The 26,022-nt window shown below is 40.5% G+C and overlaps 2 protein-coding genes across 5 annotated transcripts in view; one reads left to right on the forward strand and one right to left on the reverse strand.

Moving 5' to 3' along the window:
* Positions 1–59: 59 nt before the first annotated feature.
* On the forward strand, positions 60–13,732 carry FAM8A1 (family with sequence similarity 8 member A1). The gene is made up of 5 exons (XM_081873464.1): positions 60–613; positions 3,162–3,282; positions 8,146–8,269; positions 8,653–8,792; positions 9,711–13,732. Exons 1-5 carry the CDS (start codon positions 193–195, stop codon positions 9,853–9,855), a joined length of 951 nt encoding a protein of 316 aa, XP_081729590.1. The 5' UTR covers positions 60–192; the 3' UTR covers positions 9,856–13,732.
* Positions 13,733–14,712: 980 nt separating this feature from the next.
* The window catches only part of NUP153 (nucleoporin 153), a 51,387-nt gene continuing 40,077 nt past the window's right edge, over positions 14,713–26,022 (reverse strand). For 2 of the 4 annotated variants that reach the window (XM_081873345.1, XM_081873343.1), the window contains exons 18-22: positions 22,773–23,636; positions 18,066–18,449; positions 16,843–17,118; positions 15,324–15,477; positions 14,713–14,817 (exon numbers count right to left, since the gene is read on the reverse strand). In XM_081873345.1, coding sequence (XP_081729471.1) covers positions 14,730–14,817; positions 15,324–15,477; positions 16,843–17,118; positions 18,066–18,449; positions 22,773–23,636 — 1,766 coding nt within the window. In that variant the 3' untranslated portion in view covers positions 14,713–14,729. Of the gene's footprint in view, positions 14,818–15,323; positions 15,478–16,842; positions 17,119–18,065; positions 18,450–20,835; positions 21,238–22,772; positions 23,637–26,022 lie in introns of those variants that run through there. The other 2 variants (XM_081873344.1, XM_081873346.1) reach the window with 2 other exon arrangements.

Genomic DNA, 26,022 nt, shown 5'->3' on the forward strand with positions numbered 1-26,022 from the left:
TCAGCCCCGCCTCCTCCAGTGACGTCAGAGCTACGCAGCCGGCGCCGCGAAAGTTACGCTCGGCCTGTCACGCAGATATATATTATATATCCGGCGTACGCGGTCGGGGAGCGGGATGGCCTTGCAGCTGCGCAGTGAGGCCCGCGAGCAGTGACAGGCGCCGCGGAGAAGGCCGCGCACCGGGCCGGGGCCATGGCGGAGACCAAGGAGGTCCCAGGCGGCGCCGGCGGCCCTGAGGAAACAGGCGGCGCCCACACTGCTGCCGCCGCCGCCGCCGCCGCCGCCTCGGAGTCGCTGAGCGCGGGGGAGTACTCTCGGCGGGTGCACCAGTGGCTGTGGGACTCGTACTGCGGCTACCTGAGCTGGCAGAGCGGCCTGGCCGCGCTCATGGCCGGAGCCGCCGCCTCCGCCTCCTCCGCCGCCCCGCCTCCCGGCGGCTACTACTACAGCCCCTTCCACTACCTCCTCGCGACCCCTCCGGCTCCCGCCGCCAGCGGCCCCGCCCCGCCGCGCGCGGCCCCGGCTTGGCAACCGCCCGCGGGCAGGCACGCGCCCCTGAGCCAACGGCCCGCCCCCGCCGCCAGCTCCCTGAGGGAACCCGGCCGGCCGGCAGGTGAGAGGAGTTGCCCGGGGCGAAGGGGCGCCAGGGCTGAAGTGGAGAGAAGGGGGCGGGGGCGGCCGGAGGGTTGGGTTTCCATGGTGATGTTTACGGGACTGGGGGAGGGGAGGGAGGCGCGCTCTTTGGCCTGGGGTGTAGAGGCGAGAAGCAACGCCTGGGAGGTGGGCTGCTGCTCATAAGTGAAGGGGAGAGGCTTATGGGCAGCGTTTTGGTAAATGCTGTGGCGCCCTTTTCAAGACTGCAACAAATCTGTCGTGGCAGAAGTTTTCCTTAACAGGAGATAGATACGGATCGTGGTTCTCAGTTGTTGGGCGCACACAAAGGCACTTGCACAAGAGAAGGAAATGCTGTCAGCGAGGGTTTGCTATTCTTTCACCTCACCCTTCCTCCAGCTGGAGCCCAGGGTGACTAACAACAATCTTAAAATCACAATACAAATTTCACAAAACCGTAATTTAGAATAAATAAAACAGAACGATAACAGTGTTTGGAATGTAATGTAGAAGGCAATAAAATCTGTTAAAATAGGTAAAGGTAAAGGGACCCCTGAGCATTAGGTCCAGTCGCTGATGACTCTGGGGTTGCGGCGCTCATCTCGCTTTATTGGCCGAGGGAGCCGGCGTACAGCTTCCGGGTCATGTGGCCAGCAGGACTAAGCTGCTTCTGGCAAACCAGAGCAGCGCATGGAAACGCTGTTTACCTTCCCACCCAGGGTGGCAAAATGTTGGCAAAATGCATTCTAACTTCCATTGAGATGAGTGGGGCTTGCTTTCAGGAAATAGGTATAGGTTGGAATTCAACATGTCTACCCTTCTAGAAACTTTTGGTAAAGACAAGTATGGAAGGGCTTGGGTGGGGCCCTTTAGATAAGTGCATAAGAGCCTTCCTAAACCTAATTAAGGTATTTCTTGGCCAGCAGCCTGTTTCCTACAATTGTTAGTGAGATGCCTCTGGAAAACCTACAATGTCACTCAGAAGTGCAGTTTGCGGTATGATACCGTTGCATTGAAGTATTTGTCATTTCTGCAGAAACACCAAGTGCATCTAATGCAGAATGTCAAGTCGCTCCCTAAAAATAAATGCAGAAGCCCAAATCTTGAAATTCCATTTTCAAGCATTGATTTTCATGTTTATTTTCAAAAGGGAAATATGAAATTTAGAGTAGGAAAAAGGGTGCTTTCCAAATCAAGTGTAAAATGTATGTTCTTCCTCACTGCCTCCCTTTTAAAGCACAAGGAAGCATCAGGACTAGTTGCAAAATAGTGGCATAAGGATTGATCATCCAGCTTTCAAACTAGCTAGCAAAGCTGCAGTAAGACCTCGTTAAAAGCAACCATTTAATAAGTGTATCTTACAGGTGAGAAAAACTTCAGTATAAGAGATAAGTGATTAGTACAAGACCAGCCATGGCAGAGAATTATTTTTGATTGCAGATTTACTTTCTGTTGAGAATTAGATTACATTAACTACTTCTCATTAACTTAACTTGGAAAAAGTATATAAAGTGTATTGATTAGATCAGCATACAATTATATCTCATTTTAAAATATGTAAATAATAGAAATAGTAAAGTTCATTAAGAGAAGAAATATAATTGAATATAAGTAGAAAGATCATTTTTAAAATAATCATTTAACACTGTAATTGTCAATTAAACTAAACACAAGTTCTTTATTAGCACATTAGTTTCCACACATGTAATTTGAATCCCTTGATCCCTACAAATCAGCCAGATATCTACAAATAGATTCAAAGTCTACTTTCCCTCCATCCCAACCCTAGATGGTTCGTGGCAAGGCCTCAGTTCTCTGTGAATAGCTCAAGTATTATTGCAGCAGACCTCGTGCCAGGATAGCATGGCATGGGAGAAGGCTATCAGGCAGTCTTTTTTGTTGCTTCTCAGCACTTTGTTTTCACTTGAGAACATTGGTTCACATAGTAATGATCATATGGTGGTAAATCTCCATTAAGCTGGTGTGGTTTCCAGGTGTGTCTATGTGTTCTCTAGCATTATACATACTTACAACTATAATATTGCATCATTTGCCATTGGTTATGTAAAGTGAAGGGATGCAGGTGGCGCTGTGGTCTAAACCACGGAGCCTATGGCTTGCCAATCAGGTCTGCGGTTTGAATCCCTGCGACGGGGTGAGCTCCCGTTGCTTGGTCCCAGGTCCTGCCAACCTAGCAGTTCGAAAGCACGTCAAAGTGCAAGTAGATAAATAGGTACCGCTCCAGCGGGACGGTAAACGTCGTTTCTGTGCACTGCTCTGGTTTGCCAGAAGCGGCTTAGTCATGCTGGCCACATGACCCAGAAAAACTGTCTCTGGACAAACGTCGGCTCCCTCGGCCAGTAAAGCGAGATGAGCGCCACAACCCCAGAGTCGTTCGCAGCTGGACTTAACTGTCAGGGGTCCTTTACCTTTACCTTTTATGTAAAATGAAATATAATAAGCCTATCTTGTGCACATTGCACCTTTTTTAAAGCTGTTTATTTTGTATTAATACTATACTATTGAATACTCTTGTTTTTAAAAAACAGGTCGTGAATATATTATCCCATCCTTGGCTCACAGGTTTATAGCAGAGATGGTGGACTTCTTCATTCTTTTCTTTATTAAAGCAACCATAGTTTTGAGTATTATGCACCTCAGTGGAATAAAGTAAGTTTTATAATACATAATATAGAAAATGTTATAATTTCTCCTCTTCTTAACTGTGCTCTTGTTTTCATTGAATTAGAAAAAGGTGTAACAGAACTAGTCCATTTCAAATTGCAGGTGGAGGCTGAAAGATTGAATGTTCTTCATACCAAAATAAATCCCTGAACATAGAAAACATATATGTTAAAGGATCTAGCCAAGTTTCCTCCCTGCCATACTAGATTTCTAGGTGTAGAACTATTTTTCCATGTAGGAACACTCATGAATGAGTTTTTTCAAATATTTTGATACATTTTAATTTGGTGCTGTGGTTTAAAAAAATAAAAAAATTCCTTCCAGTAGCACCTTAAAGACCAACTAAGTCAGTTCTTGGTATGAGCTTTCGTGTGCATGCACACTTCTTCAGATACACTGAAACAGAAGTTTCCAGACCTTTCTATATAGTGAGAAGGTGGGGAGGGGTATTACTCAGAAGGGTGGTAGGAATGGGTGATTGGCAGATAGCTGTGATGAGCCTGTTGACGACTCTTAACGACTGCAATAGGTCTTACAGGAGGAAGCAAGGGGTGAAAAGGTGAAAAATGGCTTTGTCATGTATAATGAGATAAGAATCCAAGGTCTTTGTTCAGGCCAGGTTTTTCCATTGTTTTAAGTTTGGTGATAAGTTGTAATTCAGCAGCTTCTCTTTCCAGTCTATTTCTGAAATTCCTTTGTAGTAAAACAGCTACTTTGAGATCTTGTATAGAATGTCCTGGGAGATTGAAGTGTTCTCCTACTGGTTTCTCTGTCTTGTGATTCCTGATGTCCGATTTATGTCCGTTTATTCTTTGGCGTAAGGTCTGGCCTGTTTGTCCAATATAGAGAGCTGAAGGACACTGTTGGCATTTTATGGCATACACAATGTTAGACGATGAGCAATTAAATAGTCCCGAAATGGTATGTGTGATGTTGTTGGGGCCAGTAATGGTGTTGTCCGGGTGTATGTGGCAGCAAAGTTGGCATCTGGGTTTATTACAGGCTCTGGTGCCAGTGTCTGTGTTAGGTCTGGTTGTAGTATTATTGTGGGTTAGGAGTTGTTTAAGACTGGGTGGCTGTCTGTAGGCAATGAAAGGTCTTCCTCCCAGAGCTTGAGAAAGAGAACTGTCATTGTCCAGGAGAGGTTGTAGATCTCTGATGATGCGTTGTACTGTTTTAACTTGGGAGCTGTATGTGATGACTAGAGGTGTTCTGTTATTTTCTTTTTTGGGTCTGTCTTGCAGCAAGTTCTCTCTGGGTATCAGTCTGGCTCTGTTGATCTGTTGTCTAACTTCATCTGTTGGGTATTTTAGTTCTAAAAAGGTTTGCTGTAGATCTCTTAGGTGAGAGTCTCTGTCAGTAGAATTGGAACAGATGCGGCTGTAACGTAGTGCCTGGCTATATACAATGGACTGTTTGGTATGTTTGGGATGGTAGCTAGAGGCATGTAGATATGTTTGTCGGTCAGTTGGTTTACGGTATAAGGTGGTGTCTATGTGCCCATCCTGTATTTTTATAGTAGTGTCCAGAAAATGTATTTCTTGCATAGATTGATTCATTGTTAGGTTGATTGTGGGGTGAAAATCATTGAATTTCTGGTGGAAGGTGTTCAGGGTCTGTTGACCATGTGTCCAGATGATAAAAATATCGTCAATGTATCGCAGGTATAAGAGAGGTTTGAGTGGGTAAGAGTTTAGGAAACGTTGTTCTAAATCTGCCATGAAGATGTTGGCGTACTGTGGGGCCATGCGGGTGCCCATTGCTGTGCCGCTGATCTGAAGGAACAGGTCATCACCGAATTTGAAGTTGTTGTGGGTAAGGACAAATTGGCAGAGTTTGGTGGCAAAGTCCGCTGTGGTTTTATCTGAAATGGTGTTCCTTATAGCTTGTAAACCATCGTTGTGTGGGATATTGGTATACAGGGATTCCACATCCATAGTAGCTAGTATAGTATTGTTGGGAAGATTATTTAAAGATTGTATTTTCCTCAGAAAATCTGTGGTGTCACGTACATAGCTGGGAGCACTGATGGCATATGGTTTCAGAACAGAGTCCATATAACCGGAGACACCCACTGTAATAGTGCCAATACCTGAAATGATGGGGCGTCCTGGATTTCCTGGTTTGTGTATTTTAGGTAGAAGATAGAAAGTTCCTGGTCGAGGTTCTGTTGGTGTGTTAGTGAGGATCTGTTCTTGGATGTGTGGGGGTAGCTCCTTAACAATCTTGTTCAGTTCTTTTTTGTATTCTTGTGTGGGGTCTGAATCCAATTTTATGTAAAAGGCGGTATTGGAAAGTTGTCTGTGAGCCTCCTGGATGTAGTCAGTTTTGTTCATGATGACGACAGCTCCACCTTTGTCCGCTTCTTTAATTATGATGTCTGGGTTGTTTCTGAGATTATCTATGGCTCTCCTTTCAGCATGGTTTAGATTTTGTTGTAAGCGATGGTGTTTTCTGGTCACATCTGTTTGGATTCTGTGGCGGAAGCAGTCAATGTACAAGTCCAGTGTGGTATTGCGTCCATCAGGAGGGGTCCATGTGGAGTCCCTTTTTGTGTAACACTTTTTCGGTGGTAGTTGGTGGTCAGTGTTCTGTTGGGAGGGTGGTTGTTGTTCTCCAGTGGGTTGAGAGGTGTTGTGTTGTGAAGTTGTTGCTTGTTCTGCTTTGTCTTGTTGTTGTGTGTGTTGAAAATACTCCTTCAGGCGTAAACGGCGGAAAAATGCTTCCAAGTCCCCGTAGAACTGGATCATGTGTGGGGATTTGGCAGGGCAGAATGACAGTCCACGTGAAAGGACTGATTCCTCAGCTGGGCTGAGTGCTTGCTGTGAGAGATTGACAATATTGTTGATCTTGTTTTGATTTGTAGCCTGTAGGTTGGAAAGGTTAGAGAGTTTCTTGTTTTTCTGTTTTTTCAGTAGCTCCAGTTGAGAGTGGTAAATGTTTTGTTTTTCCTTTTGGAACTCTTGCCAAGCTTGGTGGTTCCTGATAGAGTTGTCCAATACAAGGAGTTCCTCCTTTATTAGCTTCTGTTTAGAGTAGAGAACGCTGATCAGATGTTTGAGCAGCTTCTTAGAGAAAGTGTTGCATAGTTTTCTTGCATATTCAGTGGGATACGTGGATTGTAGAGGGTTCTTAATTCTAAGACCCTTGGGTATAATGTCCAGGTTCTTGCATTTAGTAAGAAAGAAGATATCAGTCTGTACCTGTGCAAGTTTCTTGGTGAGGTTGATGGACTTCCATTTCATGCGGCTCAATGTGGTGCCTTCCATAGTTCCAGTTACAGATAGGTAGCCGTGTTGGTCTGCCATAGTCAAAACAAAAAAATTCCTTCCAGTAGCACCTTAAAGACCAACTAAGTCAGTTCTTGGTATGAGCTTTCGTGTGCATGCACACTTCTTCAGATACACTGAAACAGATACAATGGAAAAACCTGGCCTGAACAAAGACCTTGGATTCTTATCTCATTATACATGACAAAGCCATTTTTCACCTTTTCACCCCTTGCTTCCTCCTGTAAGACCTATTGCAGTCGTTAAGAGTCGTCAACAGGCTCATCACAGCTATCTGCCAATCACCCATTCCTACCACCCTTCTGAGTAATACCCCTCCCCACCTTCTCACTATATAGAAAGGTCTGGAAACTTCTGTTTCAGTGTATCTGAAGAAGTGTGCATGCACACGAAAGCTCATACCAAGAACTGACTTAGTTGGTCTTTAAGGTGCTACTGGAAGGAATTTTTTTGTTTTGACTATGGCAGACCAACACGGCTACCTATCTGTAACTGTTTAAAAAAATGTTAGTTGCTTTCAGCTAAAAAATGTTTTTTATTAAACAACAAACTAATATGATAATAATACTTTCTATAAGCTTAAATTTAGTTGTACCCTATTTCTCAAGCTTTGGAGTTGCGATTTAGTAAATACAGCACTTGCTAAATGAGTGCTATAGTTCTTGGGTGGTGACTTTTGACTTAATGAATATTGTTTCCTTATAGAGAAGTATATTGGAAAATTATGTTCATCTTTTTAAAAATTATGGAATACTTGTTTGCTTCTCACCTAATGTTTTTTAACGTGGCATTTTTAAAATAATTGTATAGCTTGATAAAAGTTGATAAGTTGGTATTGGTCGATATAAAATATTTAGGTTTTTCAGATGGGGTTTGCTTACCTCAAAATAATTAACATAATCCAGCATTTTTGTACACTTTGAAGTATCTGTAACAGTTCACATACACTGCCATATTTTAGACTGTACAACTTCCCCTTGTTGGAGGAGGTTTGGGGGAGAAGATGGAGGAGTATTTTTATCCATGACTTTTGAGGCTGAGAGTTTGGCTTGTCTAAGGTTACACTGTGAAGTTCATGACACAGGCAAGATTAGTCCTGGGGACTTCCTACCATATACTAGCTCTCACGATTTTGTAGATGTGGAATTGTGTTTTTAGATGTGAAATAAGCATATTTTCTGCATGAATTGAAACTGTTGCCAAGAGCGAGTAGCATCCAGCTTGTGTAATCTAAATACAGTTGGGACTGGCTGAAATATAGACACAATTTGTCATGGGTGTAGCCAGGCTTTTTGTTGTGGGGGAGCAGAACCTCAGTTATTTAATTATTTTTTATGGATTTTTCTTGATGGAGGGGCAGCTGCCCCCCTTGGCTACACCCATGCAACTTAATTCTGATTCCTTAGTCACTACTCAATTCTATGCAGTTAAAATTCCCATCAGGTGAAAACATTTGACAGGAAAGTGGGGATTGAATAGAAGCATCTATACTGTAGTGCGATATTGTATGTTAGTGTTATTGATTACTAAAATGATTTTTTTTTTTTTTTTGGTGCAGGGATATATCCAAGTTTGCCATGCATTACATCATAGAGGAAATAGATGAAGACACTTCCATGGAAGATTTACAGAAAATGATGATAGTGGCCCTTGTCTACAGATTGCTAGTCTGCTTCTATGAGGTATCTAAGCCTTAACTACACGTTCAGTAGTGAATAGTGAGAATATATGTCTTAATCCTTAGTGAGCTTAAACTCAACATAGATAATGAGAACTTTTGGAAAAGTCACTGATATACAAAATGAATTCCTATTTTATGTTACGTTCTAGTGTGACCAAGAAGCAGAAGCCACTATCTGCATAGTCTCTAGGGTTATTGAGTTGCCCAAGACAGGGAGCAGGTTATCCCTCCCTCTCCAGTTATATCCCCAATTACAAAACCTGTTTTGAAGTTCTTCTGGTTTCATCAAGTTAGCTTCATTTTTAAAGTGTTTGCATTTGGAAGGTTGTGCAAGGTAAAATATTGTTTCCTGGCGACAAAATTTGAAATGGCATTTATTTTCAGATTATTTGCATTTGGGGAGCAGGTGGAGCAACCCCAGGGAAATTTCTGCTTGGGCTTCGAGTTGTGACATGCGACACATCTGTACTTATTGCACCAAGTCGCGTGTTAGTGATTCCATCTTCTAATGTGAGCATGACAACGTAAGTTAACTTTTTTTGTATCACTATTATGTTGGTACAAGTAGTGGTTCATCAGTTTTTTCTAGTTACATTGAATAAATAGTTATTTTTTCCTTCATTGAATAGAGCCTTGCAATAAGGTCTTTTGCCCACCTCCACTTCAATTTCAAGGTGGCTTACAGCCTAATTAAACTTTATACAGTAAGATTTTTTAACAAAATAAGCCAACAATAGAGACAGCTGGCATTGAAAACAAGCACTATAAAGACATTTACCAGGCTTTGGCAGAGTAGCAGTATCCCTGCGGCTGAACAGGGTTTGGATCCAGTGTAACTTTGTATCAGCTTTACTTACACTGGCTTTCTTTATGCCAGCTTCTTGTGTTTAGGATTGTTCCCTTCATTGTCAGCTAACAATTTATGAGGAAGAAAGCTTGGTTATTTATAACTCCCTGAATTACTGTTCTGATGTTTATCCTTATGAGGTACAACAATCAGAACCGTACAAGGTATGCTATGGTGCGACAATGCTTGTCTTTGTATAAAGGCATTATAATATTGAATCCTTTACTAATGATCTCTGGTTGCTTTTCCTGGAGAAACGGTGTTTGAATATTTAACGAATGGAAGAAGTATGTTAGTAAAACACAAAATACTAGTTGTGCAGCAGTACACCAGCTGTGAAGGGGGAACATGGCTTTGGTGTGGCTATGTTAAGAGTGGATTCTTCAAACTAGGACTAATATCCTTGATTCTGAAAGTAACAATAGAAAATTTTGTCTTAAATGAAGGCTGATGTGTATCAGTTCTCAGAAATGGGAAATTATTCTGAGAGTGGGGTTGGTTTTTGTGGTTTTTTTAGCAGTTGTGTAACTCTTGTCAAAATAACTTATTTACAGAACAAACTGCAGAGATGACATATAATTTCTTTTCTTTCCAGATCTACAATACGAGCTTTGATCAAGAATTTTTCTATTGCTTCCTTTTTTCCTGCATTCATTACCCTGCTGTTCTTTCAGCATAACCGAACAGCCTATGATATTGTAGCAGGAACAATTGTGGTAAAACGAAACGGTGTCAGATGATACACAAGGAAGCCAGGATTCTACTGTTCAAATGTGCTGATGACATCTGGTGGATTTCTGAATCTGTCACTCCAGAACAGTGCCAATGATGACACTGAACTTTTTTTAAAATTCCAGCAGTGCCATAAACATTGGAGAAAATAGCACTGATATAATTTGAGAGTATTTGAACTGATCAAGAGAATTAGTTATCTTCAAAAGCTATTGGCAGCCTATGGTCAGAGTGTCTTCTAGTGTATGAGAAATGCTAGTTCTACAGTGAGGGTCCTATAGCAAAAGAGAGACTTATTTTTCATGAACACTCAAAACACTTACAGGAGATAACCAAAGGGATTATAGTGTTTGCGGCAAATTGCTAGAAGTTATATAATGCTATGGTGGCAGACTTGAGTTGTCACTTTATAAAAGCCTTATCATGAATTTCTCATGCAAACATTGTATTTTAATACTCAAAAGTTTTCTTTAAACATCTTGTGTGTCTTGCATGATGAAGAGATCTTGAACACAAATCCAGTAACTGAATATGTGCTATATCATGGAAGGCAGATAATTCTGGTATTGGTAAACTGGTATATATTGGAGTTCTGGCAGTATTACTATAGGGAATAGATGCAAATTACATGTTAATCACTGCTTAGGATAAGGAAAAGTTTGATTTCTCTCTCGTCCCCCTCCCCCTTTGTAAGAGCACAGAAAACTTGCAAAAAGGAGAAAAACAAACTTCAGACTTGTTTAATGAGAACCACAGTAAATTTGAGATACGAGCAAAAGGAAGTTTATGCATAGCCTTTTGCACCATTTTATAACAAGATAATTTTTTAAAAAATAGCCAGTAACACTATCGCTAAAGCAATAGAGAATCTGTGTGATCTTTGAAAAAGCAAATATAAATAGGTGCACTTTCACTTTATCTGGTTGTGTGCCTAGATAATTTAAATTATCCTTATTGAACAAAGCATATTTTGCATGATTTATTTTTACAAATAGAATATTAGCTGAATAGCACATTGGTATCAAGTTTTTATGGCTTGGCAAACTTTAAAAAGTATTACCATTCTCCCTTAATCTTCTGTTCCCTTAAGATCAAATACTATGTAACCAGAACACAATGTTTCTATTAATTTGTTTCTGGTCACTTGATAAGGAACTAACTTATTGTAATGGGATATTGCTGATTTTTTTAAAAAACCAAACATGTCTTTTTAAAATGTAATTATTATAACATACACTGGTGTTTTCAAGTTATTGCAGTACCTCACTTTAAGGAAGTTCACAACTGAGCCATTGGTTTAGTTTTGGAACTGGTGTACAATGATGTCGTGAGATTCAGATTCTTGTCCATGTACATAAGCAGGGATCTCAAACTTGACAGATCATATGGCTACAGTGGTGACTTTCCAAATGTAACAGAGTATCAGAAATATTCTTCTAATTAGACAAACAGTTAAGAGGGAAGGGCTGCTGTTCAATAGGGAGCAGCAAAGAAATATTATTTCTCGCCTCACAGGAATTTTGAGAAGTCCTGTGTTCAAATAAAGATGACTGTGCGAGAGCCTCTTGGAGGGGAAATCATACAGGAGTAAGTACTTAACATTTCTCCTAAAATACATTTCTGGAAGGGTTAAAAGTTTGTGCCACGGCTGCTTCCTTAACTCGTCTCGATTTCTGAATTTCTGAATTAATTTTCAGGCTGAAAAATCTGCAAGTAGTCTTGCTGCTACGGTTTGCAGCACTGAACATAAATGCATGTTGAGGAAGGCCTACTTATAGGAGAGCACTGATGGATTGGGAGATTTACCACACCCGCTTGTTTTATGACCAATATCCTATTCCTTAGAACTAACAGAACCTATGAGCCAATTGGCAGGCAATGCTAAGCTGAACTAGTTTAGCATGGGTTTCTTGAAGAAATCTTGGCCACTGCACTTCTCTGCTTCTCCCACACCCTGCTAATGCATGCTTTGGGTGTGGTATGTCATTCAGACCACAAGCTGTGTTCATGGTTTGGTTTAGCTTTAGGTGCCTGTCTTCATTAATTATAACTTAGCACTAATTCAGTCCCTCTAAGAGAACTGCTGGGCTGACGAATCAATTAAGCTCTATGAATCAAGTAGTAAGAGGTAGCTCCACACAGAATTGCTGAATTATGTGCTACTGTAGTTTATCCTAGCTTAATTAAAGCTGATATCAATTGGGGATAGCATCTCTGCTTCTGGTGTGATAAGATCATTCAGTTACTTCCAACAGCAAGGGATAGCAGAATTGGCTACCTGCAGAGTACTCAGGCCCAGAACAGTGAACCATGTGGAAAATCATGGAGTGGAGCTGTGACTAGTGGAAGTCACAGTCCATCTGGATGTGAATAAGGTTATCACCAGTTCAAGGATTGTGGATTTTGACTTGTATGTTTGCACTACCCTTCTGTGTTGCATTTAACTTGTAAGGTATATTTTGCACACAGTTCCATCAATTGAAGGGTACATTTCTACACTTTTAGTTAAGCTGAGACACAGAGGTGTAGCAGGAACAGCGGTATTATCAGTTGTAGAGCACAAAGGACACAAACTGCTTTGATCAACTATTTTAGTAATGAATACCGCAGTACTTGTGTTACTAGATATTATAATACTAGATATTATATTATAATTAAGCCAGCATTTAAACTGCCTACATGATTGCTTTTTTATACTTTGGGTATGTGTCTTTATGTTGCATTTATCAAGTTGCTTTGTCGCTCATAGCTGAGTATTACATATTTTAGGCTTTAAAAACCCACATTTTTTCAGTGAAAGCTGCTAATTACTGACTGCTGGGGCTGATAAATTTATTATGGTCATATGTTATTTTAAAAGGTGCTTCATAAATTCATCTTTGTTTCTAGACCCTTGGCTCATAGACTAATAGTTTAGTTGCATTACTCTTGAGCCACCATGCTTGAAAAGGTCTCAGGAACAGCAGAATGGAAAGGTTACGAGTTTTTTTTACCTGCCCCCAAGCATATACAAAAAAGCCAGCCAGACATGGAGTTGTGCATATTGCAAAAGCTGGTTCTACGTCACAAAGTAAATTGCCCACAACTGGCAACTGCTCCTTGACCTCTTGCCTCCCACATCCCTTTCCAAAAAGGAGTAAATGTGTTCAGCCACTTATGTTAATTTTCTTTAGGCTATCAAAATGCTAGAAACCCATCCCTGAGGACTGCTAGGATAAAAGCAAAATACGTGGGACAAAATGTTCTTTGTTGTCTTGAGGACTTTGGCCCCTGCAGCAGAGGATTAGGGCTAGAGAAAACAATGGAGAATGGTTTGCTAGATGGTGATAATGAAAGCTGTTGGAAAAACATAATTGAAAGGTGCTTATCCAGTGTTGTTGTTTTTTTTGAGGCATGTATATAAACCTAAAGACCTACTAGCCTTAAGATAGCAGGAAAGGGGAGAATGAGCATAAACCTCCTGACTGGAACTCTTGAAGGGTTCTGTGAAGATGAGGACCTGCATACGGGACTGCAGACCGCAAAGAAGAATCTCTTATAAACCAAGCTGAGACTATTAATCAAGGTACCTGCAATTGTTTATCTTTCACTTGCTGCCAGTTACTTGGCAGTAACTAAGCAGTAACTATTTTAAGAAAGACATTATTGTCCCTGGTTTATTACATATGACTGCAAGGTAAAGTGTATTCAAATGCTCCAGACAACTGTGTTTAGCCCTCTGGGTTTTGAAGTTCAGGCACCCTGTTATTAGCACAATAACAGATGCATTTAATTTACATTGATCAGCATTTGTTAACTGTAAATATAAGACGTATATCCTACTAACAGAGAATTTGTAGATTCTTGTAAGACCACGTGCTTATATTAAAATTCACCACAAACATATTTCCATAATTTTTATTGATGGCATTTATCCCATGGTTTAACATGTTAATTATACTGTAATAAACATGGCTTTAATATTAAACTTTTCCTTATTATCCAAAGTCACCAGAGTCCATTTCCGTAAATATAAAAATATATACTTAACACTTTGTACAATACTGGTTTTTGGTCCAAACAAAAATGGATCAGAAAAGCCAATAAACTCACTTTAAGAATTCCCAATTTTAAAGGTCTTTAATGGATTTAGGCAACTTTGAATAATGAGATTTACATAATAAAATCTGAGACAATACTAAACAAAAATTTGCTGTAACACACAAAATTAAAATTTCAAGTTCACAGATCTGTTATGTCAAAGTACATTGAGAAACTGAATTGTATTTACACATTTGTTTCATAATAAAATATTGAAAAAGCGAGACAGGTGATAAGGAGTAAGAATGAAAATAGAAAGAGCATCTAATTATTGAATGAAGTACTACTGATCTAACTAGTCCTTAGCATGGACCATTCTTTAATCATTCTTCCTCTATCAGAAAATTTTAGTGCACAGTACACGCAACTCGCTCACTTCACACATACATCAGCACAAACTCCGCATAGAAACCACTCATTATTCACATTCTCTACTCTATACAGACTCCCCTCTGATATAATTACAATTTCAAGGTGTCAGTAAACGCAGATGAGCGCACAAAGTGGTGCAAACAGAGGTATTATATGAAGCCATTCGCTGTGCAGGCTATATTTATATCTATAGCCAGACCATGCCAAGTCAGTGAAAACTCTTGGATTCTAAAATAGTTTTGCTTAAGATCCTCCCTGCCACCAACTCTTAATTATTTAAAAAACCTAAATGGGGAGGGGAAAAAGCTAGCAGAGTTTAGGCAGACCTGGCTTCAGCTAAACCCAGCATGAGGTACAATTCAGTAATTGAACAATGCAGGGCAACCAGCTGTGGGTAAGAAAACTGCTGTCTGTAACAATCATTAATATTTTATTTTCTACGTCTAACAGCTGTCTTTATCTTCCGAACAGGCAGCGAAGATCCAGATGTGGAGAATATATTTTTCCCATTATTCCTGCTTTAGGGAGGAAAAGAATTAAACATGAGGAACTTAAAAGTGATAGTCATATGTCTTAAAGCTTCTAATATTGTGGAACAAAAATGGAAAAAAAAATCCACTGTAAAAAAAACAGGCACTTAGTGAGTATCCCATAGATCATTTACTAAATACATCATTTTTTAGAGATTACAACTCCTTAACTGAGTGACATAATCTAAACTTTTGTTTCAAGGATAGCTGCAGGCGTATAATTGATCTGAAAGGCTTAATGCCATCAGCTTTAAATATTCATTTCCAATAGCCACAGTTAGAGTGAAATTTAAATTTACAGCAGATTCAATTAATGCAAAGTTCATCCTGCCCCCCCACCCTGGCACTGTTATTCAATAGTGTGGAATTCCCATAGATGTACCTGAAAATGATTCCCTTACATTACAACATGTGCATGGAAGCACTAGGAGATCGCACCTTCAATATGTATAGACCCTGCCGCACTATCATGCCAAGTCTTAACCCCTTCTTACCCTGGGTTAAATGATGAAGGCTGGGTGAATGAAAATCCCGAAGAGCCACCTGCAGGCTGTGCTGGAGCACCAGAAGCTGCACCAAAGGTAAATACTCCTGGGCTGTTGCCTGTAAAGTTGAAATTAGTACTACTTCCGAACTGGAACACCGGGCCTAAGAGAGCGAGATACCGAGACTTAGCCTCTTGGATGAAAAGCATTGTTTTGCAATTATTTGTCTATGGGGAACTTTAATTTCTTAAGAAGCACTGAATAGGTGATTACAAAGGAGGAGAATGCAAATATAGCAGTTCACAAAGCAACTACTGCATTGCTGGAGTGCACCGATAAGATATTCTGGATTCCACAGAGCTAGATGTAAAAAAAAAAAAAAAAAGCATGTTCAAGAGCACACACATTTATTTAACAAGACTTTCCAATGCTACATGGCAAAACTCGTCTGAAACCAATGCGAACTTCAAAAGCAGTTTCTAATACAAAAAAGAACATAATCCACTTCACCATGTCCAAATCCACTGGCACAGCTAATATAGTTTTTGTTTCTGGCTAACTTTCTCTGCCGTGTGTTACACAGTACATTAGATAGCATATATCCTAAGCATTAGCTCTTTGGATTATATTTTGGCTGAAATGATTCATAAAGTATGTACAAAGCCATGGATCTTCAGAGGAAAAATATTCCAATAAAGCAGATGTATCATACAAAGCAAATTCTTGGAAAAAAGCAGCTAGATTGGGTAGGCAACCTAAGGCCCGGGGGCCAGATGCGACCCAATCACCTTCTCAATCCGGCCAGCGGATGGTCTGGGAATCAAGTTTTTACATGGGTAGAATGTGTCGTTTTATTTAAAATGCACCTCTGGGTTATTTGTGGGGCATAGGAATTTGTTGTTGTTTTTTACCAAAATATAGCCCGCCCACCACATGGTCTGAGGGACGGTGGACCAGCCCACAGCTGAAAAAGGTTGCTGACCCCTCAACTAGATCTTTCAAAATACATTGTGTGTTTTTGACAATAATGTTTATCTGTCTCCACGTAAACATTTTACACTCCTGTGTTCAGTATCCCACTGAGGTGTAATTTTATCAATACAAAACAAAAAATTCTGAGTACAGAGTTAAGAGGAACTTATCATTTATAAATTCTATGCCATTTGCACAAAGAATGTGTCTGTGTATAAGGGATTCTCAAACCAAGAAATCACTTGTGCTCCGTGTACAGATGTTTTGGCATTTGACTTGACCTTCCATGCACACTATATTGAGGTAAGCACATATCACTTGAAGCATATCTAGATAATTTCTGTTCCTAGTATTATATCAATACTACTCAACTTTTCAAATCAGTAGTTAATTTGCAAACAGAATTTGATTCAAGAAGTATTTTAAAGTGGCACTCATGATGCTAGCATAGATTAGCATGCAAAGACTGAAAAATTAGGATGGAACAACCTAAACATAGCTCTGCCTTAACAACAACACCAGCCTACAACACAAGACCTCTAGAGCTTGCACTTACCAGAATTAGGAGCTGTACTAGAGCCAAAACTAGGCGGTTGGGTAGCCTGTTGTCCAAAGACAGGAGGCTGTGTACTGCTTGACACAGAGCCAAAAGCTGGAGGCGCAGGCTGAGCACCAGTAGAAAATAATGAGGAGGAGAGTGATCCAAAGGTTGGAGCAGGGGGCTGGCTGGAGCCTTGACTTTGACCAAATGTTGGTGTTTGACTGGCACCAAATGCAGGACCAGTTGCAGGAGCTGAAGACCCAGAACCAAACACAAACGAAGAGGATGAACCTAGAAAAACAAGTGAGCAGAATAAACTTGAGAACTGCTCTCGGTGGTTAATCTAACTCTTTAGATTCTACTCTGGGGTATATAGGCTTTTGCTTATTTAACAGTTTATTTCAGCTGATCTTTAATGTTAAACTGCCTGAAATGTTCAATAACTCTACCTGCTCTTTTATCTCTGACTACAAGTGGATTTGCATTGCTAATTCCTGCATGTTAACTTTGAGAAGCATCCCTACCGAAAGTGCATGTGGCCATGCCTCAGAGTAAACTCCTACCCAGTTTAAAATGGGTATATACGAAGCTTATCACCAGGTCAATCCACTGCTAGGGATGAAAGCAGTCTCTACTGAACTGCCTAAAACTAATGCACATACATGTTGCCACTGTAACACTGCACTCCATTTTTGCAACGGAAAACAACAATGGTGGCAATAATTGAAGGGAAAGTAGGCACACTGACAAAGGGAAAACAGAAGGCATCAAGAGACAGCTGAAGGCAAAGTAGCAGTAGGAAGAAGACTTCCAGTGAGTGCAGAGGAAAGCGTTGTTTTGAACATTCACACTGCTACATTAAAACGTATTACAGCAGTATTTGATGCACACAGAGCCCATCAATGGAATGTATGTAGCTGGTGTAGCACTGCTAGTTACGATTATGAGCTGTGCAATCCCTGGTTCAATGTCAGCTCAGCCAACACCACACTGGGTAGCTTTAGAAAAGCTGGTCTCCCCCCCCACACACACACTTAGGAAGAACATTATATAAGTATCATTCAATTTGACCATGAATCTATTGAATTTGTTATGGAACGTAACTGCCATAGCACTGATAAGTTTGCCAAGTCAATCTTTTTCAAAGCTCTCTGTATACTGTTCTACAGCCAAGTTTCTGGAAAACAAATCCCTCAATAGATAGCCACAAACCAAATCTCTTCAAGTTCTGAGCATACCTGCAGGACCTGCTGTTGTGGTGGCTGCTGCAAAACTGAAGCCAGTGTTGGCTGCACTGTTAGTGGTGGCTGCTGTACCGAAAAGAAATGGAGCAGGAGCACTTGTATTGGAAGTGGTTGTTGGTGGCTTGCTCTCTTGGGAGAACCCAAAGGACTGGGTTGTACTGGAGTCAGAGGGATTACCAAAAGCAGAGCTGCTCACAGTGTTGCTGGCCTGTCCAAACAAAAAGCTTGGTGGGGCAGGATTTGAGGAAGAGGTGGTGCTGCTGAACACGCCACTGCCACCGCCACCAGCACCAGCAGCAGCAGCAACAACACTTTGCACAGCAGTGTTGGAGGAACTAGAGCTCATGAAGCTGAATGTAGACTTTGCTGATCCTGGATCTGAAAGTGAAAGGGATTAACATTGTTTTAGAAATAAATGAAGATACAGAGTAAAGCTAGATCACAGAATCTGTGTTGGCTTGTATATCAAAGATCCAGTGCAGGAAACCCACTACTATGACATCTCTGATAGGTAACCACCCAGCCTCTTTTTAAACGTCTCTGATGAAGCAAAGTCCAATAGCAGTTTGTTTCACTGCCAAACAGCTTATATTGTCAGAAATGTTTAGCTGAAATTTAGTTTTTTGTAATTTGCACTTTGTTGGATTAGGGTCTACCCCATGGAGTAACAGAAAACAAATTTGCTCCATCATCTGTGTGATAGCTTTCAAATACAGTGGTACCTCTGGTTACAAACTTAATTTGTTCCAGAGGTCTGTTCTTAACCTGAAACTGTTCTTAACCTGAGGTACCACTTTAGCCAATGGGGCCTCCTGCTGCCGCCACCGCGCGATTTCTGTTCTCATCCTGGGGCAAAGTTCTTAACTCAAGGTACTACTTCCGGGTTAGCGGAGTCTGTAACCTGAAGTGTTTGTAACCCAAGGTACCACTGTATTTGAAGATGGCTATCAATATCACCTCTTAACCATATCTTCCCCCGGGTAAACACAAACATCTCCTTCAACCTTTCCTCATGGGACCTGGTTCTGTCCCAAGCCCCTCACCATCTTTGTTGCCCTCCTCTGGACTAACTCAAATTTCAGTAGAATGCAGAGCACTGTGGTGCCCAGAACTGTACATAGTAGATCAGGTGAGTGTTACCAAAATGACAACAGTCTCGGACCTCAGGCTTACTATCTAGAAGTCTAGATAAACACAGATCTTTACATTTATCTTTCAAATTCATTTTGTTAGCTTTGGCTCAGTTCATCATCATCTTGAATCCTGTCTTTTATCCCTTCCTCAACAGTTGTAAAACTAACTCTGGATCTTAACTGGACAACTTCCACTTCTATTTACTGGCTGAGAAGTAGAAAGCTAGATTTTAGATGCCGTAAAGTATTTCAGGAATTGTATGTGGAAATGTCCATGAGAAAATTCAACTAAGAATCCTACGAAAGCTATACCATGTTTTGCACTAATGGCATCACAGTTATGAGACACAATGGCCAGTCATTTCAGGTATGACAACTGCTGTCTAATAAAGTATGATTTACTGAACTTGGGACAAGCATGATGCTCAACATGGTTTCTTCTCTAATGAGCCATAACCCAAAACTAAATCACAAACAGTTGCCCATTATATTTGCACCAGGAAAGTATGATTTAATTAATTAAAAATAAATGTTAAATAAAGTTAAATAAAAAGCAAATATCAAACTTAAATTTTCAAAACCTGGTTTGTAGTTGGGAGATGAGGTCACAATTTCTCAGTTGAGATGTTACAGGAAATTATTGTTTTAACACCCCATAAAGAGGATGGGATGTGCAGGCACAACGCTCCTTCTGATAATCCATAGATAATTTAAACCAATATTGCCTGAAATGGGTCAGCACCATGCTTGCACCAAGGCATAGGACTGCTACACCAGGCTGATCAATTGCCACCCACTTTGCAATAAGATATCCTGATGTCAGGTGACATGAAAACAGGGTTGACATAGATGTGTTTGTGTGCCAGAACATGATCTAAATAGCAAGGCCTTGATTGAACCTTGCAGTTGCTCTACCAACCACATGCAAATGACAATGCAACAGTGGCAGAACTGCAGAGGGTGTCAAGTTTGTATTCTTGGTCTGATATTCCTTCTCCTTTTCACCTTGAATAAATCCTGGCCTATGTTGGTAAACATTTTTCCAACCAGCCTCTTTTCACTCTTCACTCTATTCCTTCTTTATGCTTCTCCTATAGCTCCTCTGTGTTTAGCTCCTATGTTGATCTTCTCTTCATCTTCACATACTGTTCTCTTGGACATACTCTCATTACTTCCAAAAAACCTTCCTCTCAACTCTCCCATTTCCTATATCATTCTATTTTTCTCCTTCAGCATGTTTCCAAAATTCTTCAGTGGGCGGTGCTTGCATTCTCTTTCCTCTACTAGTACTGCTTTTGACTTGTTTAGCCTACATTCCATTTTCATTGCTTTTACTGGGGGGGGGGGAGCACTCAAATTTCAAATTATGTATGCAAAATGCATTGAATACTCAGTGGCAGCTACATAAATGTGAAGTACAGTATCTTATTTTTATATCCCAGGATCTCCTCCACCTCCTTCCAATATTATAGTCTTTTCTGTTTCCATTGTTTTGTCTGATCTTGGTTAAAAAGCATGAATAGGGTTGTTGTTTTTTTAACTAATGTCATTATTTTCCTCAATAGTCTTTACTTTTCTCCCTCTCTTTTATATTTTGTTTTAATTTAGTAAAACTCTTTAGTCCACTGGTTTTGCCTCCTGTCTGTTCTTTCTCAATTCTTCTTTCACGAAATTATTTTTCCCTTTCCTTACATTTGCTTGGATTATTTTTTCCATATAATTCCCTTGTCTTCAAATCCAGTTTTTCTTCTTAACTCTAAGATCACTAGTCTCTTTCTATAATGGGGACACTTTTACATTCCCTTATTCGAGACTCAATCAGTGTAATGTTTTATATTCCCATCTTCCTGCTCCTCCATCTTAAGAATCGTTGATCTCAATTCTTCTGTTCATTTGATGTTATGCCCACTGCTTTGACCATATGATTCCCATGTCCAATTTCTAATATGGGCTTCCTTTTCCATCTTGCATCTATCATAAGTTGTTACTGAACTTTGTGTCTTCGTTCTCTTGCTCCATGCTATCTCTCTCCCCTTGTAATAAATAATAAAACAGTAATTATAATACCCTGATGTTCTGTGGTTATTTCCCTGATTGTAATTTTTCCCCAGCTCCTGTGAAATCATTCATTCATAATTATCCATGTGCAAAGATTGTTACGTACAATTCTCGTTCAATTAATGTATTCATTTTTTCAAAGTATGATTCCTGTTCCAATTTCCTACTCTGAAAGCACCGCTTTCTTTAAGAGCTGTTGTTTAGTATTGGCTATTTGACCAGTAAAAAAAAAACCCAACTCAGTGAACTTAATAGTCAAGCATTTAAAGCATTAATTTAGAAAAGCTATAAGAGATACTGATGCCAAGGACAACATTTAATTAACTGATGAAAATTAAATCCTTAAGTATTGCAAACAGTTATTTATAGCCAACTATGTTATGCACATTAAACATGTGCCAAATATGTTCAAAAGCTTGAAGAGTTCTTCTTGGTTATTTGGGACCCCTACGGCATCCCACAAAATTTGTCATGATTTATTTGATATGCACCCTGGAAACTGAAGTACCCACAAATACATTTTTGTTTAATGTTTTATAATCAGCCACTGTAAAGACCTACAGCCTGGTAATAAGTCATTCAACTGAACAGCATCCCAAACCTAATGGTGACAGCAGTTTCCAAAAGCTCGCAATTAAATGACCTATGCACAATCTTAAGGATTTAAAATCAGAAATGGCTGCTATTCCATAGCAAAAGAACATCTACAATATTCACTTAAAATATTTAAGTGTAAATAATAGTCTCCTCTACCAACTCTTCTAAAATAAACTCAGTTTGTCTCTTAATTAGGTTTGCTGTCAGAATTCATAAATAAAATGTTTGTAAGACTCCAATTTAGAAGATCAAATGGGTTGTTACAAAGCATCATATTTGCACCCTATCTACGGGCAGGTTGCCTGAGCTTGCACTGAGCTTTATCAAGAGATTACAGGCCTACAGGAACTGCGTACCTTATTTGTATGGCTAGTTTCCCACTGTAGGCCTTAAGCCATGGGTAGGCAAACTAAGGCCCAGGAGCCGGAGCCGGCCCAATTGCCTTCTAAATCCAGCCCACGGACGGTCTGGGAATCAGTGTGTTTTTACATGAGTAGAATGTGTCATTTTATTTAAAATGAATCTCTGGGTTATTTGTGGAGCATAGGAATTTGTCGCCCCCCCCCAAAAAAAAATAGTCCGCCCCCCCCATAAGGAACAGTCCCTGAGGGACAGTGGACCGGCCCTCTGCTGAAAAAGTTTGCTGACCCCTGCCTTAAGCTATCCAAGGGGTATTTGCCTTTTCCAAGAACACTTCCCAAACATTTCAAAATAAAACACTTCTATAGGCTTTCAGCAAGTGGTGTTCATTAACAGTATATTTCCGAAGCAAAAGGACAACAACAGAGATAATATTACAAGCTTCTATCATTGCTCTCAGGGTCTCTTCATAGTTCAGTTTCTTAAATCACCTGTCAAAAAAAATCCGTTTCACAACATGATGGGATAAATTATAAGGAATTTTTGTACCTACCTGCAGTGCTTGCTTGTGCTCCAAACATAAAAGCGGGCTTTGCTTGTTGTTCAGATTCTTTCTCTGCTGGTTTTGCTAGGTTGAAACTAAATCCAGATTTTGCTGTGCTGTCATCTTTGGTTTGCTCTGCCTTCGTAAATGGAAACATGGGTTGTGCCTTTGACTCTTCATTTTCTGCTTTCTTTCCAAACACTGATGGATAGGAAGGGGCAACAGTGTCCGGTTTTTCATCTGTCCTTCCCAAAACAAGCTGCGGGGTGGGCACGGATTCTACATTACCAAAAGTAAAGCCACCTTTTGTGGAAGGGTTTTCATCTTTTTTCTCCTCCACTTTCTTAAAGGAGAAGGGAGTGACTGAAGTTTCCTTTTCCTCTGTATTACCAAATTTGAAACCGCTTATTCCAGTTTTACTCTCAGGTGCAGCTGCAGAGGCTGTGGAACCTGTGCCGAAAGTAAAGCCTCCTCCAGCAGGCTTGCTAAGTCCCTCTTTCTTCTCTTGCTGTCCAAGGTTAGCTATTCCAAACTGAAATGATGTAGAAGGTGTACTTTTAGCCCCAGGGGGAAGACCAAAGTTGAAACTACTATTGCTCTTGCCATCTTTCACACTGTCCTCCGATTCAGATTCCGAAGGAAAGCTTCCCAGTTTGGACCCTTCTGTTTTCGAGAATTTAAAGCCTCCAGTCATTGTGTTTGTTGATGATCCCAGCTCTGATGTAATACCAAATTTGAATCCTGTTTGCTCTCCAAATTTGAAACTTTTTTCTGCATTTCCCAGTGTCTGAGGCAGCTCTGACGGTGATGACTGAATGCCAAATTTGAAGGAAGTAGTAGATGGGACTGTAGAAGCAGCAGCAGTTCCAAAACCTGAAAATAACATAAAACACCAAATGTGATACAAACCCAACATAACCTTTTTTACATAGAGAAATGCTGCAGGGTCAAGTCTTAATTGTTTTGTAAATCAATCATAGCAACATTTTTATGTAAAAAAAAAATTTTTTTGTTAGAAAAATAATCATTCTCATTTCCCAATACTGTGACTTCTCTTCACCACCATAACTGGTGTTATAATAACTCATTCTAGACCACAGATTACTGATGAGTTCAGGTTAGGAAATAAGAAGCAAAGAGTAATTTGGCAAGAGGATAAATTTATTTACCTCAGTAAATTTGAAGATGGTATCAGCACCATTAACATAAAGTGAATAGAGGTGTATGTAAAATGTTATTGAAAGAATTAAAAATATTCTATTAAGATAATGTAATTTATACACACGGCTCGAGATTCTACAAAACTCTTTTGCACGAAAGTTACTGGGTCTCCCCAAGGGCTCGGTTGCTGCACAGTTAAGAACAGAACTGGGCCTCCCCTCCATTGTTGCGAGAGCCCACATTATAATTATTAGTTTTTATTGTAAATTAATCAAAGCCCCAGGTTCCCTTTTAGCCAGGCAAGCCTTTTTAACTTGTTCTCATAGCAATAAATGGTCCAAGGCCATGGAGACTATTACTGCACGCTACTCCCTCCCAGATCTGGACACGCTGTCAGCTTGGGATCAACATAAAATCCGGGCCTGGATTCTTACAAGAGACGAGGCCATGGACCGGGCACAGTCCACCACAGCTCGCCTCTCCATGTGGCTCCCTAAAGTGAAAGTGGTAAGATCACTTGCCAACTACTTGATAGACCTGACGGAGCCCAATTTGAGAAGAGCGTTTACCATGGCCCGTTTCCATTCTATACCCATGGCCTTCCTGCAGGGGATTTACTCTAAGACCCCTATTACTCAGCGTCTATGTCCATGCACAATGAATGAAGTAGAGGACTTCATACATTTCTTTTTCTACTGCCCTATTTATGAGCTAATAAGAACTAAGCTCCTCCTCTTGATCCCGTCCACCATCACATCTAAGGAAGACTGTTTGAAATCGCTTCTTGTGGACGCAAATCCCCAAGTTTCACGTGGGGTGGCAATCTTTATAGTGCAGGCCTTGAAACTCAGGGCTACTCTGACTGGGTAGTGTGTCCTAGACCTGGACCTGTTTTAATTCTTTTATTACCTTTTTAACCTAATGTGCCGAGCCTATTTTGGGGCCATTATATGCTTTATATACATACACATCCTAGATTCCCGGCGCCAGCAACTTAATCTTTCCATTATTGTCTTAGGGTAATTTAAACGTCATAACCCCAGTAATATCGCTTTGAATTTTGTTTGGTTGCTTGTCTCTAGCATTTTTTGTTTTATCCTGCTATGGCTGTATGCTAATGCAATAAAGGTTTGATTGATCTGGTACACAGGGTGTGACTACACACAAGACAAGTGTGACTGCACAAGGACTTCCGGAGGCGGCGCGAAGGGCAATGGCTGCCCTTTCCTAACGGGAAGGGAAGCTCCGCTCGAGAAAGGGTCGTCCGCTACGGCGCAGCGGAGACCCGAAACGGAAACCCACAGGCAGCAGAAGCCTGCGGTCCCGGGACCCGGCGGGCGCCAGCAGCGGCCACCGAAACGTTGAAGGAACCCCGTAAGGGGCTCCGGATCGCGGAGGAGGCTGCGGCGCTGTGGGTCGTTCCGCAATCGGCGGAGTGAAGCCGCGTAGCTGTTGCCAGTGAGCGCTGACCTTTCTTCCTGAAATTTATGCTCTGAAAACAACAACTCGTGAGTAAACAACTGACTGTATGCAATTTGGGACTTTAAAATATTAAATTTGGCTGAAAGCGGAGTGACGAAAAACAGGAAGTCCGTCTTCCGCTCCCATTGAACTTGAACGCAAAGAGCTGGAGGAGTGGAGGCAAAGAGAGATCTTTTAAATTACTTGATCTGAGCACCCATTGAACTTTATTCAAAGTGGAACAATAACTTTATGTGTTGGACTTTTATATTTTAATTTATACGGGGATATCTTTCTCCCTTTGGAGCTACATTCTAACTAAAAACCCCAGGCGCTGGAGCTGCCTGAGAAACTGAGCTGTCAGCTTGCAGTTTGCAGTTTGGATACTTTGAATCTGAACTTTGAAACAATCTGAGAGAATTTGAACTTGCTACTTTAAGGCATTTGGATTACCAGCTTGCACCATCAGAAACACTGTTGCTGTATTAAACCTCAACTCTGCTGAAAAATCTCTTTATTGAAGGTTCTTGGACTTAGAAATCTGACTTTATTTTAACTGAAATTGAGTTCTTTCCTGAAATATTTTAAACTCCCCCTAGAGGATTTGGGACCTATAACAGTGACTTTTATTTTACTT

Source organism: Podarcis erhardii (assembly GCF_964252035.2).
Source record: "Podarcis erhardii genome assembly, chromosome: 8".
Lineage (NCBI taxonomy): Eukaryota > Metazoa > Chordata > Lepidosauria > Squamata > Lacertidae > Podarcis > Podarcis erhardii.